The sequence below is a fragment of the Vipera berus genome (genome assembly GCF_964194415.1).
Source record: "Vipera berus genome assembly, chromosome: 9".
Taxonomy (NCBI): Eukaryota; Metazoa; Chordata; class Lepidosauria; order Squamata; family Viperidae; genus Vipera; species Vipera berus.
The window spans coordinates 11,448,555-11,468,526 of record NC_138212.1 but is presented as its reverse complement, the minus strand read 5'-3'; the positions used below and the strand labels follow the sequence as shown (position 1 = coordinate 11,468,526).

The window sequence follows — 19,972 nt, the reverse complement described above, 5'->3', positions numbered from 1 at the left end:
AGCACATTTGATTTGTGCTTAGATTGTAAGCCGCCCTGAGTCTTCGGAGAAGGGCGGGATATAAATGGGATTAAAATAAAAAAATAATAAAAAAATAATAATGTAACACTGCCATCAGAGGCTGTCTCCCTATTTCAGTTTTGTCTGAACTGCTTCCAGAGCCATCTCAAACTGAGGTTTCAGGTTAATGCAATTTCTCTTATTATTTCTGATAGTGCAACTTTAGGTGTCCTTTGTGAGGCTAAAAGGCAGCACATCAGATTTAATTAAGAGAAAACTTACAAGAGAAAAGTGTAAGTGTATTTTATTTTACATAGTTGTTCCAGGGTCGTTGTTGTTTTTTTGTCTCTCTTTCTGTCTTGATCCAAATCATAATTAAGGAACATCATTTCTGGAGCTAAGATTTCTTAGTTGGGAAAATAGGCAAAACAACAGTCTCACACTCTTTTTCCTAACACTGCCAATTATTTCCTCCTTGTTTCTGTTTGACTCACCTTCCCCCACCTCACCTACCCTTTATTTTGGGTAGATAAGCGGTGGTCCCTGAGCCCAATCCCAAAAGCAAAGGAATGTGGCAGATGCCCATACAAAATGGCAGAAGTTCTCCCCATCCCAGCTATGGCTTGGATTTTATGGCTATCTTTAGTCTTTGGATCTTATGTCTTTGCAAGGAATCCCTGCAAATTGTGGGAGAACTGCAGTGTGTTGTGAGAAGGGAGGTGGTTTTTAGCTCTGTTGACACCCAGTAGAAGGCAGGGAAGAGTTGTGTGGGTGTATGTCAAATTGCTAACCACCCTTCTGGTGAATTAACTGCTGCTTCCTCTCTTGGGCTGATTCTATTTGAAGAGTAATTCTGCAAAGAAAAAAAGGAAGAAAGGGAAAGAAAGAAAGAAAGAAAGAAAGAAAGAAAGAATAAGAAAGAAAGAAAGAAAAAGAAAGAAAGAAGAGAATTATATCCCTCTGTGTAAATTAAATGAATAAACACAATTAAAAATTAAAAGATTGCTATTGGGAAACCGAGACTTGATTTAAATAAATGGGATCCTTCTTGTTACTTACAGAATCCAAGATGATAGAGCATGTTAAAAAAAACAAATAAAACCCCAGTTTAGTGTTGTTGGTTTTTTTTGCCCAGTGCCTTTACAAATAGTCCTTGATTTATGATACAAGGGAGTCCAAACTTTCTCTTGCTATGCTGGACAGTGGTTAAGTGAGTTGAGCCCTATTTTATGACATTTTTTTGCCACAGTTGCTAAGTGAATCACTGCAGTTGTGAAGTGAATTATGCAGTTGATAAATGAACCCAGCTTCCCCCATTGACTCTGCTTTTTTGCAAGCCAGCCACGCTGGTTGCCAATGGTGATCACATGACCTCAGGTCTGTGCAACTGTCATAAGTACGTGCCAGTTGCCAAGCACCCGAATTTTGATCACATGACCATGAGGATGCTGCAACGGTTGTAAGTGTGAAAAATGGTCGTAAGTCACTTTCTCACTTTTTCTCATAACTTCACTCACTAAATGAATAGCTGTACGTCAAGGGCTACCTGTATGCTTATTTTTGTTTTCTTGGTCAAGTGATGTCCCTTCTGGAAAACTGCCGTTAGGATGGGGAAGGAGTATCTTTGGGGAATTTTCTTTGTGGTCGTGTGAACAGGATGCAGTAGCTCAGTGGCAGTTCCCATGATCTGTCTGGGGAGAAATCTTGTGGCCAGCTGCTGCTGATCAGAGTTGGCAGAACTGAAATAGATGGGCCAGATGGCTTGAGTATGTATAAAGGTGCTTTTTCTGTTTATATAACAATATTGCAGCAAAACTAGAATGGGGTTATGGCAAAGAACAGGGACAAGCAATCTGTTGTTCACCGGGACTACAGCCCCCATAATCTTTTACCATCAATTGCTTTAGAAGTCAATTTGAGAGATGGCTGTTGATCCAACATAATTATCAATGTGTGGTTAGAGGGGACAGCATAGGTCCAGGAGCAGAGAGACCTGGATTTAATCCATCTTTAGCCATTGAAGCTCCTGGGGTGACTTAGGCCTTGGCGCTTTCTTTTAGTCCAGTTGTTATTAGGGGGGGAAAAAGGATAAAAAGCTAGGTATGGTGTGAAACAGAAATCTCTCTCTCTCTCTCTCTCTCTCTCTCTCTCTCTCTCTCTCTCTCTCTCTCTCTCTCTCTCTCTCTCTCTCTGTGTGTGTGTGTGTGTGTGTGTGTGTGTATAATATAATATAATATTATATGTTTATGTTTGTGTGTGTTAGAGTTACTTGAAGGGACATCAGTGCTCACCTAGAGGCCCCAGGTAGTAATATACTGTACAGTATCCTGAGCCACTCCTTGTATCATGTTTCCTGATATTTCCGGAATAATGGGAAGTAAAAATTCTGCAAATTTTGATCCAGGATTTCCTCCAGGAAAGACAGGTAGCTGCTCTGTTCTCCAGCTGCCAAGAAGCATCGAGGTTTATTTCACTGATGGCCTCTGGGTATTGTGATAACCAACGGAGTGCAGTTTAGTCAGAAGCAACTAACGTTAAATGATTCAAGAAAGCAGAATGGAAATTAAATGGCTTAATCCAGGTGGAGTTAGGCGTTTCAGGCAATGAAGACTGTAGGAATTCTAGAGGAAAGGTAAATAAGTCTCATGATCTCCTTGACGATAATACAAGCAGTGATTGTGTTTGCATGGCATTTAGTTTGTGTGCATTTGTAAAAATGTTGTGTCTTTGGAGGTGATCAGGTGGGGGGTTCCCACCCTTAAATTTCCACAAGAAGAAGCCAAATGGGATAAAAACCTAATTTTGGACTGTTTTTATATTCTCCCAAATTCTGCCATAAACGAACGAAGATCTACTGTGAGTCACTTAACATGTTGTTGTTATGGGGGGGGGGGGTTCAAGTAGCCTTAGTCTACTTTCTGCCTATTCCAGTCAGTGTTTTTGCCCTGAGGTCCAGTTGACTGGCTTGAAGCTTTGGACCAGCATTAAAAATCTACAAGTCTGAAGTATGCCATGTCTTGTTAGGCACAAAGGATCAGGACTGTACCTTTGGTTACAGTTCAAAGGTTTCCTGCTTAAGCCTATACAAAAGAATCTAGTGAAATAAAGTTCAGTACTAAATTGGTGCTAGATTAGGTCAAAGGAACTCAAGAGGGATTGAACTTGAACCATTGATGGCAATGTAAAGACTCTTAAGCTAATGATACCCTTAACTCCACCCCCAGTTTACTAAACTGGATCGGTAAGGTTGCTGGGAGTACAAAGAATGGGAAGAACAAGAAAAGTTACTGCGGATTCATGCCCAAGTTTCTTATGCAATTATGAGTTTATGTCAGCATTATCAGATATACAGAACCTCAGGTTCAAATATTGCTGCTTGAACAAATTGTGTTCTTCTCTTTTACCATTACAGGTTCTTATCTGATGGTCAATTCCTCCCAGCACAATCCAGGGCAGAAAGCACAGATCCTCTTCCAGACATTGAGCGAAAATGACACTCACTGCCTCCAGTTCAGCTACTTCATGTACAGCCGGGATGGGCACAGCCCTGGGACTTTGAACGTCTTTGTCAAAATGAATGGAGGGCCACTGGGAAGTGTGGTGTGGAATGTCTCTGGCTCTCATGCGCGGCAATGGCATCAGGTGGAGCTTGCTGTCAGCATGTTTTGGCCCAACGAGTACCAGGTAAGAGGAGGGTTGCTGTCAGTGGCAATAAATCAGGAAGCAAGGTGGTTCAAATGACTACATGCTTATTGCACGCTAACGCTGCCTACAAGAATCTGAACCACTAATGGTCAAAGCAAATTGGCGGCAGATAAGAGTCAGCGGAATTCAAAGTGGCTGGACTTAGATTTCTTGTGGGCATGAAGGGACTTGAGACTGATGGCATGCTTGACCCCTCCCTCGGGCATAGCCTGGTCATCTTCTACAGTTGCCTTTCTGGAGAAACCTAGTGGGAGATTTGGGATAAATTCTAATGCTTGCGGGAAATCATGAATTCTGAAAAGGGAAGTGTGTGACTGAATTTATATACAGCACCCTAAACCATATGGATTAGCAAAACACATTTATTGTGTTCATTGAACACACCACATTCAAAGTAATTAATATACTATACTATGGTTTAAGGCAATGGGTTGAGATAATTACTGGATTTCCTGTTATCTACTGAACTACAAGCTATGAACACTAGGTTAGTCTAGTCCAAGGGTAGGCAACCTCGGCTCTTTTATGACTCATGGACTTCAAGTCCATGAGTCATAAAAGAGCCGAGGTTGCCTACCCCTGGTCTAGTCTATTTGTTACATGTCCAAATTTGTGGCAGCACCAAGCTCTCTTTTAAACATCTGAAAAAGCTAAGCAGGATTTTTTTTTTATTCCTTGCTTGGGAGAATGCCAAGAAATCTCAGATTGTAGACTAGAATTCGGAAGACCGTCGCAGAAAAATATAATGGTACACCACTTCCAGTTGTTCCAAAAGCTGCAGTGATATTCCATGAAATCAACAGAAGTTGAGTTTGACTGGAAGTGCACTTGACTTTAATATTCTATGGAAATCCAGCTTTTCATTTATGAGAAAGATAAACATGCAAGACAAGGATTTCACTGGATTGTAGTAATTGCCTAATAATTAATTAATTGTCACTAGCCCATTCTTTTTTATCCTCTTGGGATGGAGGCTTGTCACTATATAATCTTACTGATTTGTACTAATTTCTGTTTTATGATCAGATGAGTTTTATTATCACACGTCCCCAAAAGGAAGTTGATCATTGGCTTCAGATAGTCTTCCCCTCAATCTAGGTAGCTGAAAATCCATGATCCCCTTTATGGCATTCTCTGCAGTTCTTCAATAACCCTGCAAATTGAAAGAGAATTTATTGAGGGGGAAAAAAATTAGCCTTGGGCAGCAACAGAATATCAACTGGCTTGACAGGTCCTTTGCTCTCAAAGTTGCCCAAAGTAGTTTAGATTTTCAGGGGTGCCAAAACTTCAGGCATTTATGTGGAGCAGTAAATCAAGTCATCCAAATAAGACCCTTATTTTATTTTCTTAGATTTCTTATGTTCTTTGAAGAATAAAAAAGGCACAACCAAAATTAAAATATTATGAAAACAGTTAATGAGAATATGTGGTACATTTGTGTCTCCTTTTCCTCCAAAAATCCAAGTTGATTTTTGTGTTTTTCCTTCTTTGCACAATTTTCTTTAGATAGGTTAGTTAACAGGTTAGATAAAGGCAATGCCCAACCCAGTGAATTTCAGTCAGAGCTGAAATAAGGTCTCTTCAATTCTACTCCTATATTCCAGTTGTAACACCAGAATGTCTCTCCTATATCCTTAGGTATTGTTTGAAGCAGTCATTTCCAATGAAAGGCATGGCTACTTGGGATTGGATGACATCCTGCTCTTGAATTATCCCTGCTGTAAGTGTAACAGTTCTTTTGGCCAACTTTCCCATTCTCTTGATAGCACTAACTTGTCCCAGAACCCTTATGACTAGCTTTGGTCTAAAACAGGGGTAGGCAACCTCGGCTCTTTTATGACTCATGGACTTCAACTCCCAGAATTCCTGAGTCAGATGCTGACTCAGGAATTCTGGGAGTTGAAGTCCATGAGTCATAAAAGAGCCGAGGTTGCCTACCCCTGGTCTAAAAGAATAAAAACTTGGTCCTGGGGAAGATGACAGTTAATGCAGTCAAGAAGATGATTTCATGGTGAACTTTGCTAGGGGTAATAAATACTAGGGCTCTGCTATTACTTGGGTTTATTCTAAAGAGGCTTTCTGTCTGCTCAAAGAATATGAAAGTAGCAACTGCCTGCATTTCTTCACAGCAGCCATCTCTCCCCCACCTCCCCGGCCCTTTTTGGGTTGGCAATTACAAGAAAAGATGCAGTTGCTTTAACAAGTTGCAGACAGGCACTATGTTCTCATCCTTATTAAGCCCCTTTATGAAAGAAATAAATAAAGATGTAATAAAGATGAGGACCGAGTGAGAGAATCAGACACTGCCCTAAAGATATTCTGGCAATTACTCTCTGCTTAAACACTGTTTAGAGTTAAATTAATCCTCCCGACCCTCCACCTGTTTTATACCCATTTTTTTGAGCTATATCATTGGCATGGGAAGGGAGTAACTATAGAAGCCTATCCACAGATCTTTTTGTCTGTTTATATTTCTTTTGGCAGCCAAAGCACCTCATTTTTCGCGTCTGGGTGATGTGGAGGTAAATGCTGGACAGAATGCTACTTTTCAATGTGTAGCTGCTGGCAAGGCTTCAGAAACAGAGAGATTCCTCATGCAGGTAAGCTGGAATAAGTTTACCCCGATTTATATTTTCATTGGATCATTTATCTGTTCCTCTTTCCCCTTGTTTCCTTCCACGAGAGATGAGTTCAACCTGTCCTTTGTGTTCTTCCATTGCCTGAAACAATAACCTCTGTGTAGGATGCATTTGACATACTTGGAGGTAGGTTGAAATAAGCTTTCCATTCTGAATGCTAATCGGCAACTTATCAAAATCTGGGTTTCCCCTTTTTTCCAGAATTGGTTGTTGCTGGCAGATTCTTCCACCATATCTCAACCTCTCTTTTGTACGCTTAGACAAGTGTTCCTTTCAGGAGAAGAAGACGATTGTCTAGGTTTTTGTTTCGTTTGCCTCAAAGAAGTAGACTTTTCCATTTCTTTCTTTCTTTCTTTTAAATAGAAAGGACAGCAAATTCTAAAAAGGTAGCCCACACAGCCCACCAGCCCTTCTCATAAAACATGAGGCTTACTGAAACGTAAGCTGCAGATGCCAATCACTTCGGAGCAGGGTTGAGACACTGAGGGTGACGCTACTCTTGTTTTTCTGAACGGTAGAAGCAGAACGGGGTTGTCATCCCCACCGTCTCAGTGAAGCACATCAGTCACAGAAGATTTTTGGCTACATTTCAACTGGATCAAGTGTCAAAAGGAGACCAGGACTTGTACCGCTGTGTGACTCAGTCTGGCAGGGGCTCTGGTGTCTCCAACTTCGCCGAGCTGATAGTCAAAGGTACGCATCGGTGATGGTGTTGAGGTGTTGGGATTGTTTTATCTTGCCGCCTTGGCAAAGACAGGCCTTAAAGATTTGAATCCCGAGGAAGGGATTCGAATCCTATTGGGCAGTACAAGTAGCCCTCGACTTACAACCACAATTGAGCCCAAAATTTCTCTTGCTAAGTGAGACGTTGGTCAAGTGAGACGTTTTGCCCCATTTGGTGACTTTTCTTGCCACCGTTCTTAAGTAAATCGCTGCAGTTCTTAATTTAGCAATATAATCGCTAAGTGAATCTGGCTTGACTTTGCTTGTCAGAAGGTCGTTAAAAGTGATCACGTGACCCCGGGACATTGCAACTGTCATAAATAATGAGTCACTCTGAATTTCGATCAGGTGACCATGGCGATGCTGCAACGGTTGTAAGTGTGAAAAACAGTCATAAGTCACTTTCCCCAGTGCTGTTGTTACTTTAAATGGTCACTAAAGGAGGGGTCCCTGGTACTCTCTGAGCCTGCTTGTTTTCTTGCAGATGCTTCATTCATTCAGTGCTAGTACTAGCACTGGTGGTGTTGCCTGGTTTGGGTAATGAAGAGTCTGCAAGAAAACAACCAAGCTCAGAGTTATGATCTTTAAGTCCTTACATGGCATGGGTCCGGGATACCTCGAGGACCACCTGCTGCCGGCGTCAACTCCCCTCCGCCCTGTTGCGTGCCCACAGAGAGGGCCTCCTCAGGGTGCCTCCGGTCAGGGAATGTCGACTGGTGGCCCCCAGGGGGAGGGCCTTCTCTGTGGGTGCTCCGGCATTATGGAACCAACTGCCGGTTGAGCTCCGGATGGCATCGGACCTTCGCTCCTTCCGCCGCGGGCTGAAGACCCACTTATTTGAACTAGCTGGTCTGGCCTGATGGGGAATATTAGGGTTTTTTAATGGGTTTTTTACTATTTTATTGTCATTGTATTTTAATTGGGCATTGGTTTAATTTCTTTTTAATTTTTGTACTGTTATTTATATATGCCCTGTTAACCGCCCTGAGTCCTTCGGGAGAAGGGCGGTATAGAAATTGAATAAACCTAAACCTAAACCTAAGAACGCCTCATGCCCACCCTGAGCTACAAATATTCTCCTTTATTCTGGTCACTAAATGAACAGTTGTAAGTCGAGGACTACATGTAATGAGAAAGCAGTTATGGGAGCAGATGACAGGTGAAAGCAGCCGAGAACCACTCGTGAAATGTCTCAACAGGAGTTTTACTGAGAGCCACCTATGTTACAAGAATCTCACTAGACTGAGTGGATTTCTTTGGGAAAGGCAAGACAAGGCCTCAAGGATTCTGTGGGAAGTTAGGCTTGTGCTCCTTCTGGCAGCGCAAAGACTCCAGACTTGGGCCTTTCTTTAGACCTCCCTCCAGTTTAGCTGGAGATTCCACCACAGCTGATGAACCACACAGTATTTTAGAGTTGGGTGGTTTTTTGTGGGTTGGGAAACACACACACACACACATACACACAGAGTGAGTGAGTGAGAGAGAGAGAGAGAGAGAGAGAGAGAGAGAGAGAGAGAGAGAGAGAGAGAGAGAGAGAGAGTGTCAAGGATAATGCTTTCCTTGCATATCTTTTGTTCATCACTTTGGGCGGATGTTTTTCCATGTTACTTATTTATAAAGAGGTTTTAGCAGCACAGAAGCATGCCATCTGCCTGTGATAGTGAACTCTTTGGGGAGAGGAGAGAGAGAGAAGGCCTCTGTTTTGCATCTGTTTGACTTGGAATGAGCTAATATGGGAAGGCAGCCCAGTTTTTGAGGATACCCATCATGTAGCTGTACATCCCCTATTGATGTGATGGAGCAAGACTTGCCATGCATGCATGACTGGGCAATCCTATTTGTGTTGCAGGCTACGTTCTCATTATAGGAACCCATTGGAAGCCATATGGAGGGTGCAACTTGAGTTTTAAAAAAGGGAGTGCCCAATTTAAATTTAAAAAAGAGAGAAAATGGTTCTTTCTCTCTCTCTCTCTCTCTAAATATATGATTTGTTCTTCTCTCTTCCTGACACTCTCCTCTCTCCTAAACAGCAGCCTACAACAAAGGGCAGATGATTTTCATAAAAGGACTAAACTGAACCTGGACAAGTGTTTTGAAATTAGAGCAACATTAAATTAGCCCAAGTGCCTACCTGAAGTATACAAATTGGCTGATATCAGCTTGATTCAATTAAGTGTTTGCATCCTTCGGAAATTGCAAGCTGCCTTTAAACATTAAGTGTGTTGAAGGTGGTTTTTAGGACAAAACAGCAATCATGAAATGAAAGCTGTAAGAGTAAACCTAATCTTCTGGTAACGTTAAACTTACAAGTAAAAAAAAAAAAGGATGAATGACTGAAGAGATATGGGAAACCTGAGGATGAGTACATACAGAACACTTAACTAGGCTGGTGAAGTTCCAGGGGCTGCATTTGAACAACACAACACACAGAGGTTGATAAAGTCAGAAAATTGATTTATTCAGGAATGGGATTCATCAGGTGGTTGGAATGCAGCCCCACTCTTTCTTGTTCTTCCACTACCCCAGGGGTAGGCAACCTCGGGTCTTTTATGACTCATGGACTTCAACTCCCAGAATTCCTGAGTCAGCTATGCTATGCTGACTCAGGAATTCTGGGAGCTGAAGTCCATGAGTCATAAAAGAGCTGAGGTTGCCTACCTCTGCACTACCCCAATGCAGTTGTCCATTATCTATAATCCTATAAACTCTAAAAACCTGTTCCAAAGCCTTGGGCCCCGAATGTGTCAAGGGCCCCTTTTCCTTGGCTATACAGCTAGTCCTCAAGTTACAACCTCAATTCAACCCAAAATTTATGTTGCTAAGTGAAACATTTGTTAAATAAATTTTGCCCCATTTTACAAACTTTCTTGCCACGGTTGTTAAGTGAATCACTGCAGTTGTTAAGTTAGTAACACGGATGTTAAGTGAACCTGGCCTCCCCATTGCTTGTCAGAAGGTCACAAAAGGGGATCGCATAACTGCAACCGTTATAAATATGAACCAGCAACTGAATTTTGATCACATGACCATGGAGGGTGCTGCAACGGTCGTAAGTGTGAAAAATGGTCATAAGTCACTTTTTCAGTGCCGTTGTAACTTCAAATGGTCACTAAATGAACTGTTGTAAGTTGAGGACTACCTATATTGCTAACCAGTCAGGGCTCGGGCTCCTGCGTATATTTCATTTGGATTTTAATTTATTGGTTTTACTGTTTGTATTGTTTTAAAATGTTTTTAGTATTTTTCATTGTAACATTTTTTTAAAAAAATTCTAAGCTGGCCAGGATCACTGACTGTGAGATGGGTAGCCATAGAAATTGAATGAATGAATGACAGCTGTCTAAAGATGTCGGGAAGAACAGGTCAACTTATTACTTCTTTGTCCTCTCAACAGAGCCCCCAACACCCATCGCACCCCCACAGCTATTGAGAGCAGGTTCAACATACTTAATCATCCAGCTCAATACCAACTCAATCATTGGAGATGGTCCTATTGTAAGAAAAGAGATTGAGTATCGGATGACATCAGGACCTTGGTCGGAAGTACACGCAGTGAACATGCAGACCTATAAGTTGTGGCATCTCGATCCCGACACAGAGTATGAAATCAGCGTGCTGCTGACCCGGCCAGGAGATGGTGGGACTGGCAAACCCGGACCTCCGCTCATCAGTAGGACAAAGTGTGCAGGTAAGAGTTTGTGTTTCTTTGTGTATCAAGAAAACCATTTAGAAGAAAACAGGGATGCTTGGACCACAGGATTGCAACGTGAAGGATGAGATAATATCCAGTCTTATTTATTTATTTGTGCTGGTGTATATCTGATACTGCTTACCATGCTTTTAATTCGATCGTAAAATCAAGGAATCACAGGTTGCAAATTGATAGCAAAAGAAGGAATAAAATTGCCATGGATATCTCTGAGGACTGGTTTTAAAATCTGCCAAAACAAGCTCCACTCAAGCATGAACAGTGGCATTCTGTGGAATATGTTAGTGTCCATCTTTTACTGGACAATGATCTGCATTTTTTTTAAAAGGTAAAAGATGCCTGTGAAAAAAAAAGAGTGTGTATTTCTAGAAGCCCTGCATATAAAAGAGCAGTATCTTAAAAAAAAGATGCTTCTATCCAGGAAATGTATATAAATGAACTGCACATTGGGGAAATTTAACCATAATCAGCAACATGACATTAGAGATAATTTGTATGACAAAATGTGGTTTGTTCAGTGAGACGTGAATTAACAGTTACGTATATTAAAACAAACAGGGAAAATCTCTAAATAGCAGGGGAAAATTGTGAATTGAGTTTTTAATGGAACTTAAAAAAACACACAAAAATGTTGACAAAGTAAAACAAATGCTCTACCAGTGTGAACTCATTGAAATCATACACACCCATAACAACACCCCCCCAACACCCCCCCCCCCCGCAAAAGGCATTTGTCACTGCAAAAATATTCTGGACAGAGACCATAGGGAGAGGTGAGAAATCTTAGTTAATGCTGTGTTTACTCAACATTTGACCATCAACAGTTGAGTTTTACAAGAGCTGTGATTCAAAGTAGCTTTGGGGACACGGTGGGGAAGTTAACAAGACACTAGGATAAGTATACGTAGGTAGCCCAGCCATAAGTGAATCATTGCAGTTGGTAAGTTGGTAAGCATCCAGATTTGGATCACATGATCACAGGGATGCTGTTATAACTTCAGATGGTCACTAAATGAAGTCAAATACCTGTACCTTTTAGCCTGCCTAGTTAGGATGTGATGACAAGTTCCTTAACTACCTGGCTGTCTTCAGGCTAGAAGTGTTTACAGTGCTTGCAATTAGATGAGCAATAACAACCAACTTGAGAGTGCAAATCCATTTTGATGAAATGTTTCTTTCCAATGAAAGCCAGCTCACCCACAGGGGCTGTGTTAGGATGACAAATGATCATTGCATCAGCAACTTGAGTAAAGGAATAGTCAGAATTGTGGGCAGCAGGTGGATTGACAAAGGCTGGGGACCATGTGGCTTAGCAGTTGAGGATGTCCATGGTCTGTAATTCATGACTGGGACTGAGTACTCATCTTTAAAAGTGGAAGAATTTTAAGGCTGGTGCTGCCTCTGGTTCAAAGGGCAGAAAAGAGGGGAGCGTTAGAAAAATATGCTGAGTATTATTGCAGCATTCCTTCCATAGGTTTGATACATGATCTTAGGTGTTTAAAATTCAAGGGTAAAGGATGTGCAATAGTGGCAAATATCTGTAGCTTGGGTGTAGGATGAGGATGAAGGTCCATTCTCTGAGCTTGTAGGTTAGTTTCAGAACATTTTGTTACCAGGCTAGGTAACATCTTCAGCAGAGTTTAGAGGATGTCAGTATCAGCGTTCTTCCATTTATAAGGGCTTTGTGTGGTCAGTAGGTGTTGTGATGGTTCAGGAATGGATGTGTCAAGTGAAGGTCTTGTGTTGGGTCAGGTGTCAGTTATCAGTGAGAGTCTTGTGATAGGTCTTGTGATGGTGAGGTTACATCAGGTCAGAGTCATTGAGAGGTGGAGTATTGGTGGAAGGGGGGCTTGCATGGGTTAGTTGAGAGTCAGTGCTGTCTCTGGTTGGCTATGTGGTTGATTTGGATTCTGAGGTGTTCGTAGGCTGGTTGCAGGTCAATGTGTCTGTTGATGGATATATTGTAATAGGCTTGTACTAAATAGACCTTAATCCTTCGCTTAACAACTGTGGCAAAAAGGTTGCAAAATCAGGTGTAACTCACTCAACAACCACTTTATTTAGCAATGGAAATTCTGGTCCTAATTGTGATCATAAGTCAAGGATTACCTGTATTATTTGTTCAAAGATACTGTATCTACTACTGTATATTACATTACATTACATACAGTAGTTGTAAATTTTAAGGTCCAAATACTGTATGTGGACATTTAAAGATTGGTGCAAACCACAGAGACCTTCAGATATTATTCTCAAACTGAAATTTGGAACATGATAGAAAGGGGATTTTGATTAGAAACATAATTGGAGGATTATCATATTAAATATACATTTAAATTAAATTAAATTCAGTGCAAATGTGATGGACTTAAACTTATATTTTTATCTTGGCTTCGCCATTGCATTTCAGAGTGCAGCCCCTTGGGTTCAGGTGTCATGTGAACCCAGAAAAATGGGTTAATTGTCTAATCCACGATAATTAATTAGCTATGGGAAAGTGTGCTTTCCAAATCCTGCCTTTGCTTTGCTCTAAAACTGAAAGACGAAAGGAAGAATGTTTTTTTCTACATCACCTGATCTTGTATTCTATCTTGCTTTTCAGTCCGGCCTCCTGTTTTCCCATTGCCTTCCCATCCTGATTGCTCTTCCATCTTGAATCTCTGTCTCCCAGCTTATTCCAAACCAACCTTTCTCTTAAAATGCTAACCCATCCATCTTTGCCCTTCTGGCTGAAAACATGTCGTTGACAAGTGGGAAATGCATCTCATTTTTTCCCATTATAAAAGAAGGAAAGAAACCATCAGGGCTTTCTGCTTGGATCTCAAAACACTGTATTTGTGACTCGCTGCTATCCATATTCTGCCCTTCTCTAGGAACTGCGGGTTCAGTGATTAATAGTAGAATTCTTTGAGTTAATTATGATAGACAGGCGCTCTCTCTCGGTCTTCAGCAGCTTCTTCCCCTGGTACAATTGCTTTTAAACAAAAATGTCCCCCGCAGAAGAAGCCATATCAGTGGGAGCTCAGAAACTGTTGGCTGCATGTTATGGCTGCAGAACATTAGCTGCCCTGAATCGTGCTAGAGAAGAGCAAGGCTATGCTGCTAATTGATTCTGTGCCTCTGCGCATATTTGTCTGCTGTGTTATTCCATACACATTTGCGGGAACAGGGTGGCTGACATGGCTGATACACACTTGGAATCTCTAGATCTAGGGCACTGTGTTGCAAATATCTCAGCTGGGATTTTGAGCCCCGAGCTTGATAGTGACACTGGCTTTGTTAGCAAGTCAACTTGGCTTCCTTGTTAAAGCTGATAGAGATCCTCCCTTGATCCCACAGCACCACTATTTATGAGACAGGACCAACAGTTCTCAGCAAATACCTTAAGAGAAGCTTGTGCGACAACTATCCTTAAGGGGAATACTGCTGAATTTGTGTCAGCCTTTGCAGGGTAATCAGACAGGAAACACGATCAGATAAGCTCATTCCACTTTATTGTAAAGCCTCATTTGCAGAATCTTGCAAATCTGAAAGTAAATTTCTCCCGCTATGACCTTTACAGCCAAAGAACTTAAGAGTCCCTTTTTTGCTTCAGCCATTATGCAGTTGCAGGCTGTGGTGTCTCTTATCTGACCATTCCCTAGGATGCATCTCTTTGCCCTGTCTCCCAAGGTTTTTCTCACATACCTTGCTTACATCTTGGTACAGTCATCAGTTTTGTATGTGAAAGCGAGAAGTAGGGTTTACAGTCATGGTCAAATGAACGTTGTTCCTCTGTTGCAAAAGAAGTGATCCAAGGATCAGAAGAAGAGGTTTTTTCAAAGCCCTTCAAGAAACTGTCAAAGTCAGCCTCAACTGAAAGTTCTTAAAAAAGCCCTTTGCTAAAATACACGCTTTGTATGCCAAAAGTCTTGGGTGCCACTCTTGACATTCCCAGTTCAAAAATCGTCTAGCAGGTGACAGGAAAGGACATTTTTGATGGAAAAACTAGGGAGAGCAAGGATCAAGAATTCAGCTTGATGTAAAGCAGTCCTTTAATAAATATTAATGAGGCACAATGACACTTCTATTCCTTGCTCCCAAAGGTGCAGCTGCATTTCAAAAGCAAGGGTAGAACTACAATTCCCAGCATTCCTCAACACTTGCGCTGCTGCTTAGAACTTCTGGGATTTGGAACTCAGGAATGGACTTCACTTGATTCCTTTCCATGCCTTCCCCCCCCCCCTTTTTTTTTTTGCTTTGGATAATTGGTTTTCAGAATCACCCATTATTTGAGCAAAAAAAACCCAAAACATTTTTCTATGATCACATCAAGTTTGAGAGCAGGTGTGATAATCTGAACTGAGCATATTCTACTGTGCAAAGGTGACATGGCTCTTTGGAAGCCTGAACAATTTCTTCCAGAAAGAAAGGGATCGGAAAACCTTAACTGAGGGAGATGGGTGGTTAGGAAATATGAATAGTTTATTTATTTTATTTATTTTATTTTAATTCCATTTATATCCCGCCCTTCTCTGAAGACTCAGGGCGGCTTACAAGCTTAGCAGTAGCCTTCATTCTATGTATATGCCTGCTTATTAGGGCTTTCACACACACACCAAGCGGCATTATTACAAAGTCAGCTTAATTGCCCCCAACAATCTGGTTGGATAGTTGAATAGAATAGAGCTGGAAGGGACCTTGGAGGTCTTCTAGTCCAGCCCCCTGCTCAAGCAGGAGAACTATGCCATCTCAGACAGGTGACTGTCCAGTCTCTTCTTAAAAACATCCAGTGATGGAGCGCCCATGATTTCTGGAGGTAAGCTGTTCCACTGGTTGATTGTCCTCACTGTCGGGAAGTTTCTCCTTAATGCCAGGTTACTTCTCTCCTTGATCAGTTTCCAACCATTGTTTCTTGTCCTGCCCTCTGGTGCTTTGGTGAACAACCTGGCCCCCTCTGCCTTGTGGCAGCCCCTCAGATACTGGAATACTGTTATCATGTCTCCCCTATTCCTTCTTTTCTTTAGACTAGCCAAACCCAAGTCCGGCAGCTGTTCTTCGTATGTTTTAGTCTCCAGGCCTTTGATCATCTTAGTTGCTTTTCTCTGAATTTTTTCCAAACTCTCAACCTCTTTTGTCTCGACTTACAACAGTTCATTTAGTTACAACAGCACTGAAAAAAATGACTTATGACCATTTGTCACACTTAACAACCGTTGCAGCATCCCCATTGTCACGTGATCCAAATTCAGATGCTTGGCAACTGACTCCTATTTAGGACGGTTGATAATCAATGGTATTGTTTTAGGATCTCATTTTCTATTTTTCTTTTTCACACCAGAGAATATTGTGGCAAACTATATCCTTATGACTCCAAAAGCCTCCTTTATTTCTACTAGGGAAGGAAAATAGGTTGTTTTGCCTTCTTGGTTGTGTGTTAATTATGGAAGAAGAGCGTGCAGGTCCAGTCCATTGTTGCAAGGGATCTTCTTTCCTGCCCCCCCCTCTTCTGTGGTTTCCACTTTTTGTTATGCATCCATGTAAGAATTCAGACGCGGTGGCTCAGCGGGTTAGGACGCTGAGCTTGTCGATCAGAAGGTCGGCAGTTTGGCGGGTCGAATCCCGAGTGCCGCGTAGCAGAGTGAGCGCCTGTTACTCGTCCCAGCTTCTGCCAACCTAGCAGTTCGAAAGCACGTAAAAATGCAAGTAGAAAAATAGGGACCACTACGGTGGGAAGGTAACAGCGTTCCGTGCGCCTTTGGCATCTAGTCATGCCGGCCACATGACCACGGAGACGTCCTCGGACAAGCGCTGGCTCTTCGGCTTTGAAACGGAGATGAGCACCGGCCCCTAGAGTCGGAAACGACTAGCACGCATGTGCGGGGGAACCTTTACCTTTACCTTAAGAATTCAGAATTCTCTTACACTGTCTTATGTATAGTCCTAGAATCATTTTGGCTGGTTTGGAGACTTGGATAAGATGGTGACCCTTAAGCACCTTTTTTGGTCTTCAGCACACCCCTGTAAAGGGGAAGACAGAGAAGAGGGGGTTGACCTATTTTCCGAAGCACCTGAAGGCAGGACAAGAAGTAACGGGTAGAAGATCATCAAAGGGAGATCTGACCTAGAACTATGGAGAAACATCTTAACAATGATAACAATTAGTCAGTGAAATGGCTTACAGTACCTCTGGAAGTTATGGGTGCTTCATCAGTGGAGGTTTTCAAGAAGAGATCGGACAATCACTTGTCTAGATTGGTTGGACTAGAAGACCTCCAAGGTCATTTCCAATCCTGTTATTCTGTGTTACATTCTCAGTTTTCATTTTTTTTAAGCAAAGAGGTTGTGGGGATGGAGAGAGGGTAAAGCCTTATTAAGTTCTCCTTTAACCATTTTAGGGTCTTAAAACAAACCAGCTGAAACCTTTTGTATCTCAGTTGCCTCCCCCCCCCGCAAAACAATAGTGCTTCTCTGCCCCTGCCCCTCACAGTTGGCTATAAGTTGACTTGAAGCATCGGAGATCTTGCTAGGATGTGGAAGTATCTAGCCCCAAGTATGTTTTCCTTCCAGATTCTTGTTAGATTCTTTTTGTGTTATCATAAAACCTTTCTCCTCTCTTCCCTTCTGCTCTCCTTTCTTCTTTCTTTCTTTCTTTCTTTCTTTCTTTCTTTCTTTCTTTCTTTCTTTCTTTCTTTCTTTCTTTCTTTCTTTCTTTCTTTCTTTCTTTCTTTCTTTCTTTCTTTCTTTCTTTCTTTCTTTCTTTCTTTCTTTCTCCCTGCCATATGTTTATGTAGTTCATGAGTGCACCTGTCACACTTTCTCCTTTATGGAAATGCTTATTTGCATTTGATTAGCAAGGGAAGAGGATGGCATCTTGGCCGATTCCCAGCATTTCTCATGCAAAGCTCCGGCAGGCAGGAGTCACACAGAAAATGCCTGAACCTCTCTCCATACCCTAGGGCACCAGTGGAAATGTTAAGGACGTCAAAGCATGGGAGGCGAGCCTTGGAGAGGAGTTGGCTTGCCTTGTTTCTGTCACTCTGCTCTCCTTTGGGAGGCATTTGAGAAGCGTGTCTGACTTGTAAGGGGGTAGGGGTCATCAGGCTTCCTGAGGTTGCAGACTGTGTGGGGAGTTTCTTGACGTGGCAAGTTGCTTTGCAGCACCAGCGCTGTGTGAAGGGAGCTAGCACTGCAGTGGTAGCATCTGCTATCCTGTGGTCACATTAATTGGTTCTTTGGAGTTTAAGGAACTGATTTGGCAGCTGCTTCTTTGATTTTGTGTTTTGTGTCTTCTTGAGCTGGAATGAACTAGTAGGTGGAAGAAAAGATACTTTCTCAACTTTCAGCCAGGACTGGAGGATAAACTGTGTTCTGCCTTTCCCCATCAAGACCAATCTGCATCGATAGCATGTTGACTCCAGCCCACACTGGGATCAAGGGGCAGAATGAGTGAAGTTGCCTCAGGCTGGAAGCTTGACGAGAATCCAAACTATTCCTTATTGTTAGCATTGGGTTAGATCTCAGAGATAGGAGGAGGTGCTGCTGGTGTTGTCTGCTTTGTGCATCAAATAACATAACTGGCGTGGAATATTCTGCAGCTCGCTCTTTGCTGCTGTTCTTCAAGGAGCCAAATGTCTTGGACCACCTATGCTGAGAGAAGACTCAAACTCCAAATCCACCCTTTACACTACTATTCCAGATGATGTCCTAGGTTAGGGGAATGTAGGGAATCTCACCTCATGACTATTCAGTCCCAAACTCCATGTTTTAGATGTTGAGGACACATAACATAGGGAAGGAGTCACTGGTTGGATCAGCATTGTAGTAATTGGTACATTCAATTAAAAATCTGTTGATTGTCTTAGGCGAGTGGAACCTTTTCTGAGCATTTTGGAGAACTGCCATCAGTCGCGCTGAGCTAGGTAGGTGGCTAGTCCAAATGAGTATGTCAGTTTTTTATGTTCCAATTCAAATAATTGATTGCAGAGTGTCAGATGCTCTTCCTTCTCAGAGCCTTTACTGAGTACAGAAAATGAAATGAGAAGGAATGAAAAAACTGGAATGATCTACTTACATCTTCACAAAGGTTGGTTAAGGACTAAAATCTCCCTGTAACTTCCTTTATTTGATTCATATCCTGCCTTCTTTGTAGAGGAGCTCAAAGTAGCAGACATTTCCTATTTTTTTTTCTCACAGCAAGGGCACTATGAGTTAGGCTAAGCGAGACATACATTAAGTTTCCATGATGAAGGGTAGACTAGAATTGGGGTCTTCCTGTTCCTACTCCAACATCTTCATCATGAAACCACACTGGTTCTCTAACCTTGCTTTTGTTGGTACATTTACTCTCTCCAATGCCTTGTTCAACATGCTAGTTCTGACTCTATTAAGTGTTCCCTTATATAACTCAAGGAGCATTAACATTCTCTGCTCCTTGACCTTGTGGGAGAACTGAACAGCCTTTTCTGTTTTAGAGCTACAGCTTTGGGTGTAGCCTTTAAACTAAGGTCAGCTCCTTGCTCTCAGTTGTGGTTAACCATCCTTTGATTACATAACCATCTATAATAGTCTTCCTGCTGTGTTTGTAAGATTCTTACAGGGACAGTTGAATCTTGGGTCTGATCTAAAATGCTTCTTAGAATTAACCAAGCCACGAAAGAAAAGTCTTAATCCACAAAATCTATATAATATCAACCAATCAATTATTAATTAACTCAATTAATGCTACTCCTGTTCTGTTGAGTCTGAGCTGCTTACGGTATTAATATAAGATTAAAAACAAAACATAATTCAGTTCATACAATTAATACATCGATAAGTCCCAGAGAACAGAAGTTAGTCCTCTGCCCTCCCATCTCTTTTAAAAAAACTTCTCTACTATGTAAAGTTATCTCTCCATCAGCACGATAACTCTCCAAGAACTGAACTCTCCAAGAACTAAACAGAATGGGACCAAATTCGTGAGTGGAAAGAAGCTAGCAAAACAAACAATTAAGTATCAGAGTAGGCCAGACCAACCAAGGAACTGTAGAGGCGGGAAAAAAAATCTTTCTAGATCCTCATCTCTCTCCCCCCGCCCCAGCATTACCATGGGACAAGCAGTTGGACAGCGGTTTGCAATATTGTGATTGTTTCATTGTAAGCCCTTCTTGTTATGTGCTCTGGAGAAGAAGGTATGCGTCGAACACAGGAAATCAGGAGTTCAGGCGGTTCAAAT

At 41.8% G+C, this 19,972-nt stretch overlaps 1 protein-coding gene across 1 annotated transcript in view; it reads left to right on the top strand.

Annotated features, from left to right (window-relative positions):
• Positions 1 to 19,972, top strand: part of PTPRU (protein tyrosine phosphatase receptor type U) — a 354,100-nt gene that overhangs the window by 176,594 nt on the left and 157,534 nt on the right. The window contains exons 3-7 of the mRNA XM_081335471.1: positions 3,413 to 3,684; positions 5,344 to 5,425; positions 6,190 to 6,305; positions 6,863 to 7,037; positions 10,462 to 10,755. Of these exons, the coding sequence (XP_081191597.1) occupies positions 3,413 to 3,684; positions 5,344 to 5,425; positions 6,190 to 6,305; positions 6,863 to 7,037; positions 10,462 to 10,755 (939 nt within the window). The remainder of the gene's footprint in view (positions 1 to 3,412; positions 3,685 to 5,343; positions 5,426 to 6,189; positions 6,306 to 6,862; positions 7,038 to 10,461; positions 10,756 to 19,972) is intronic.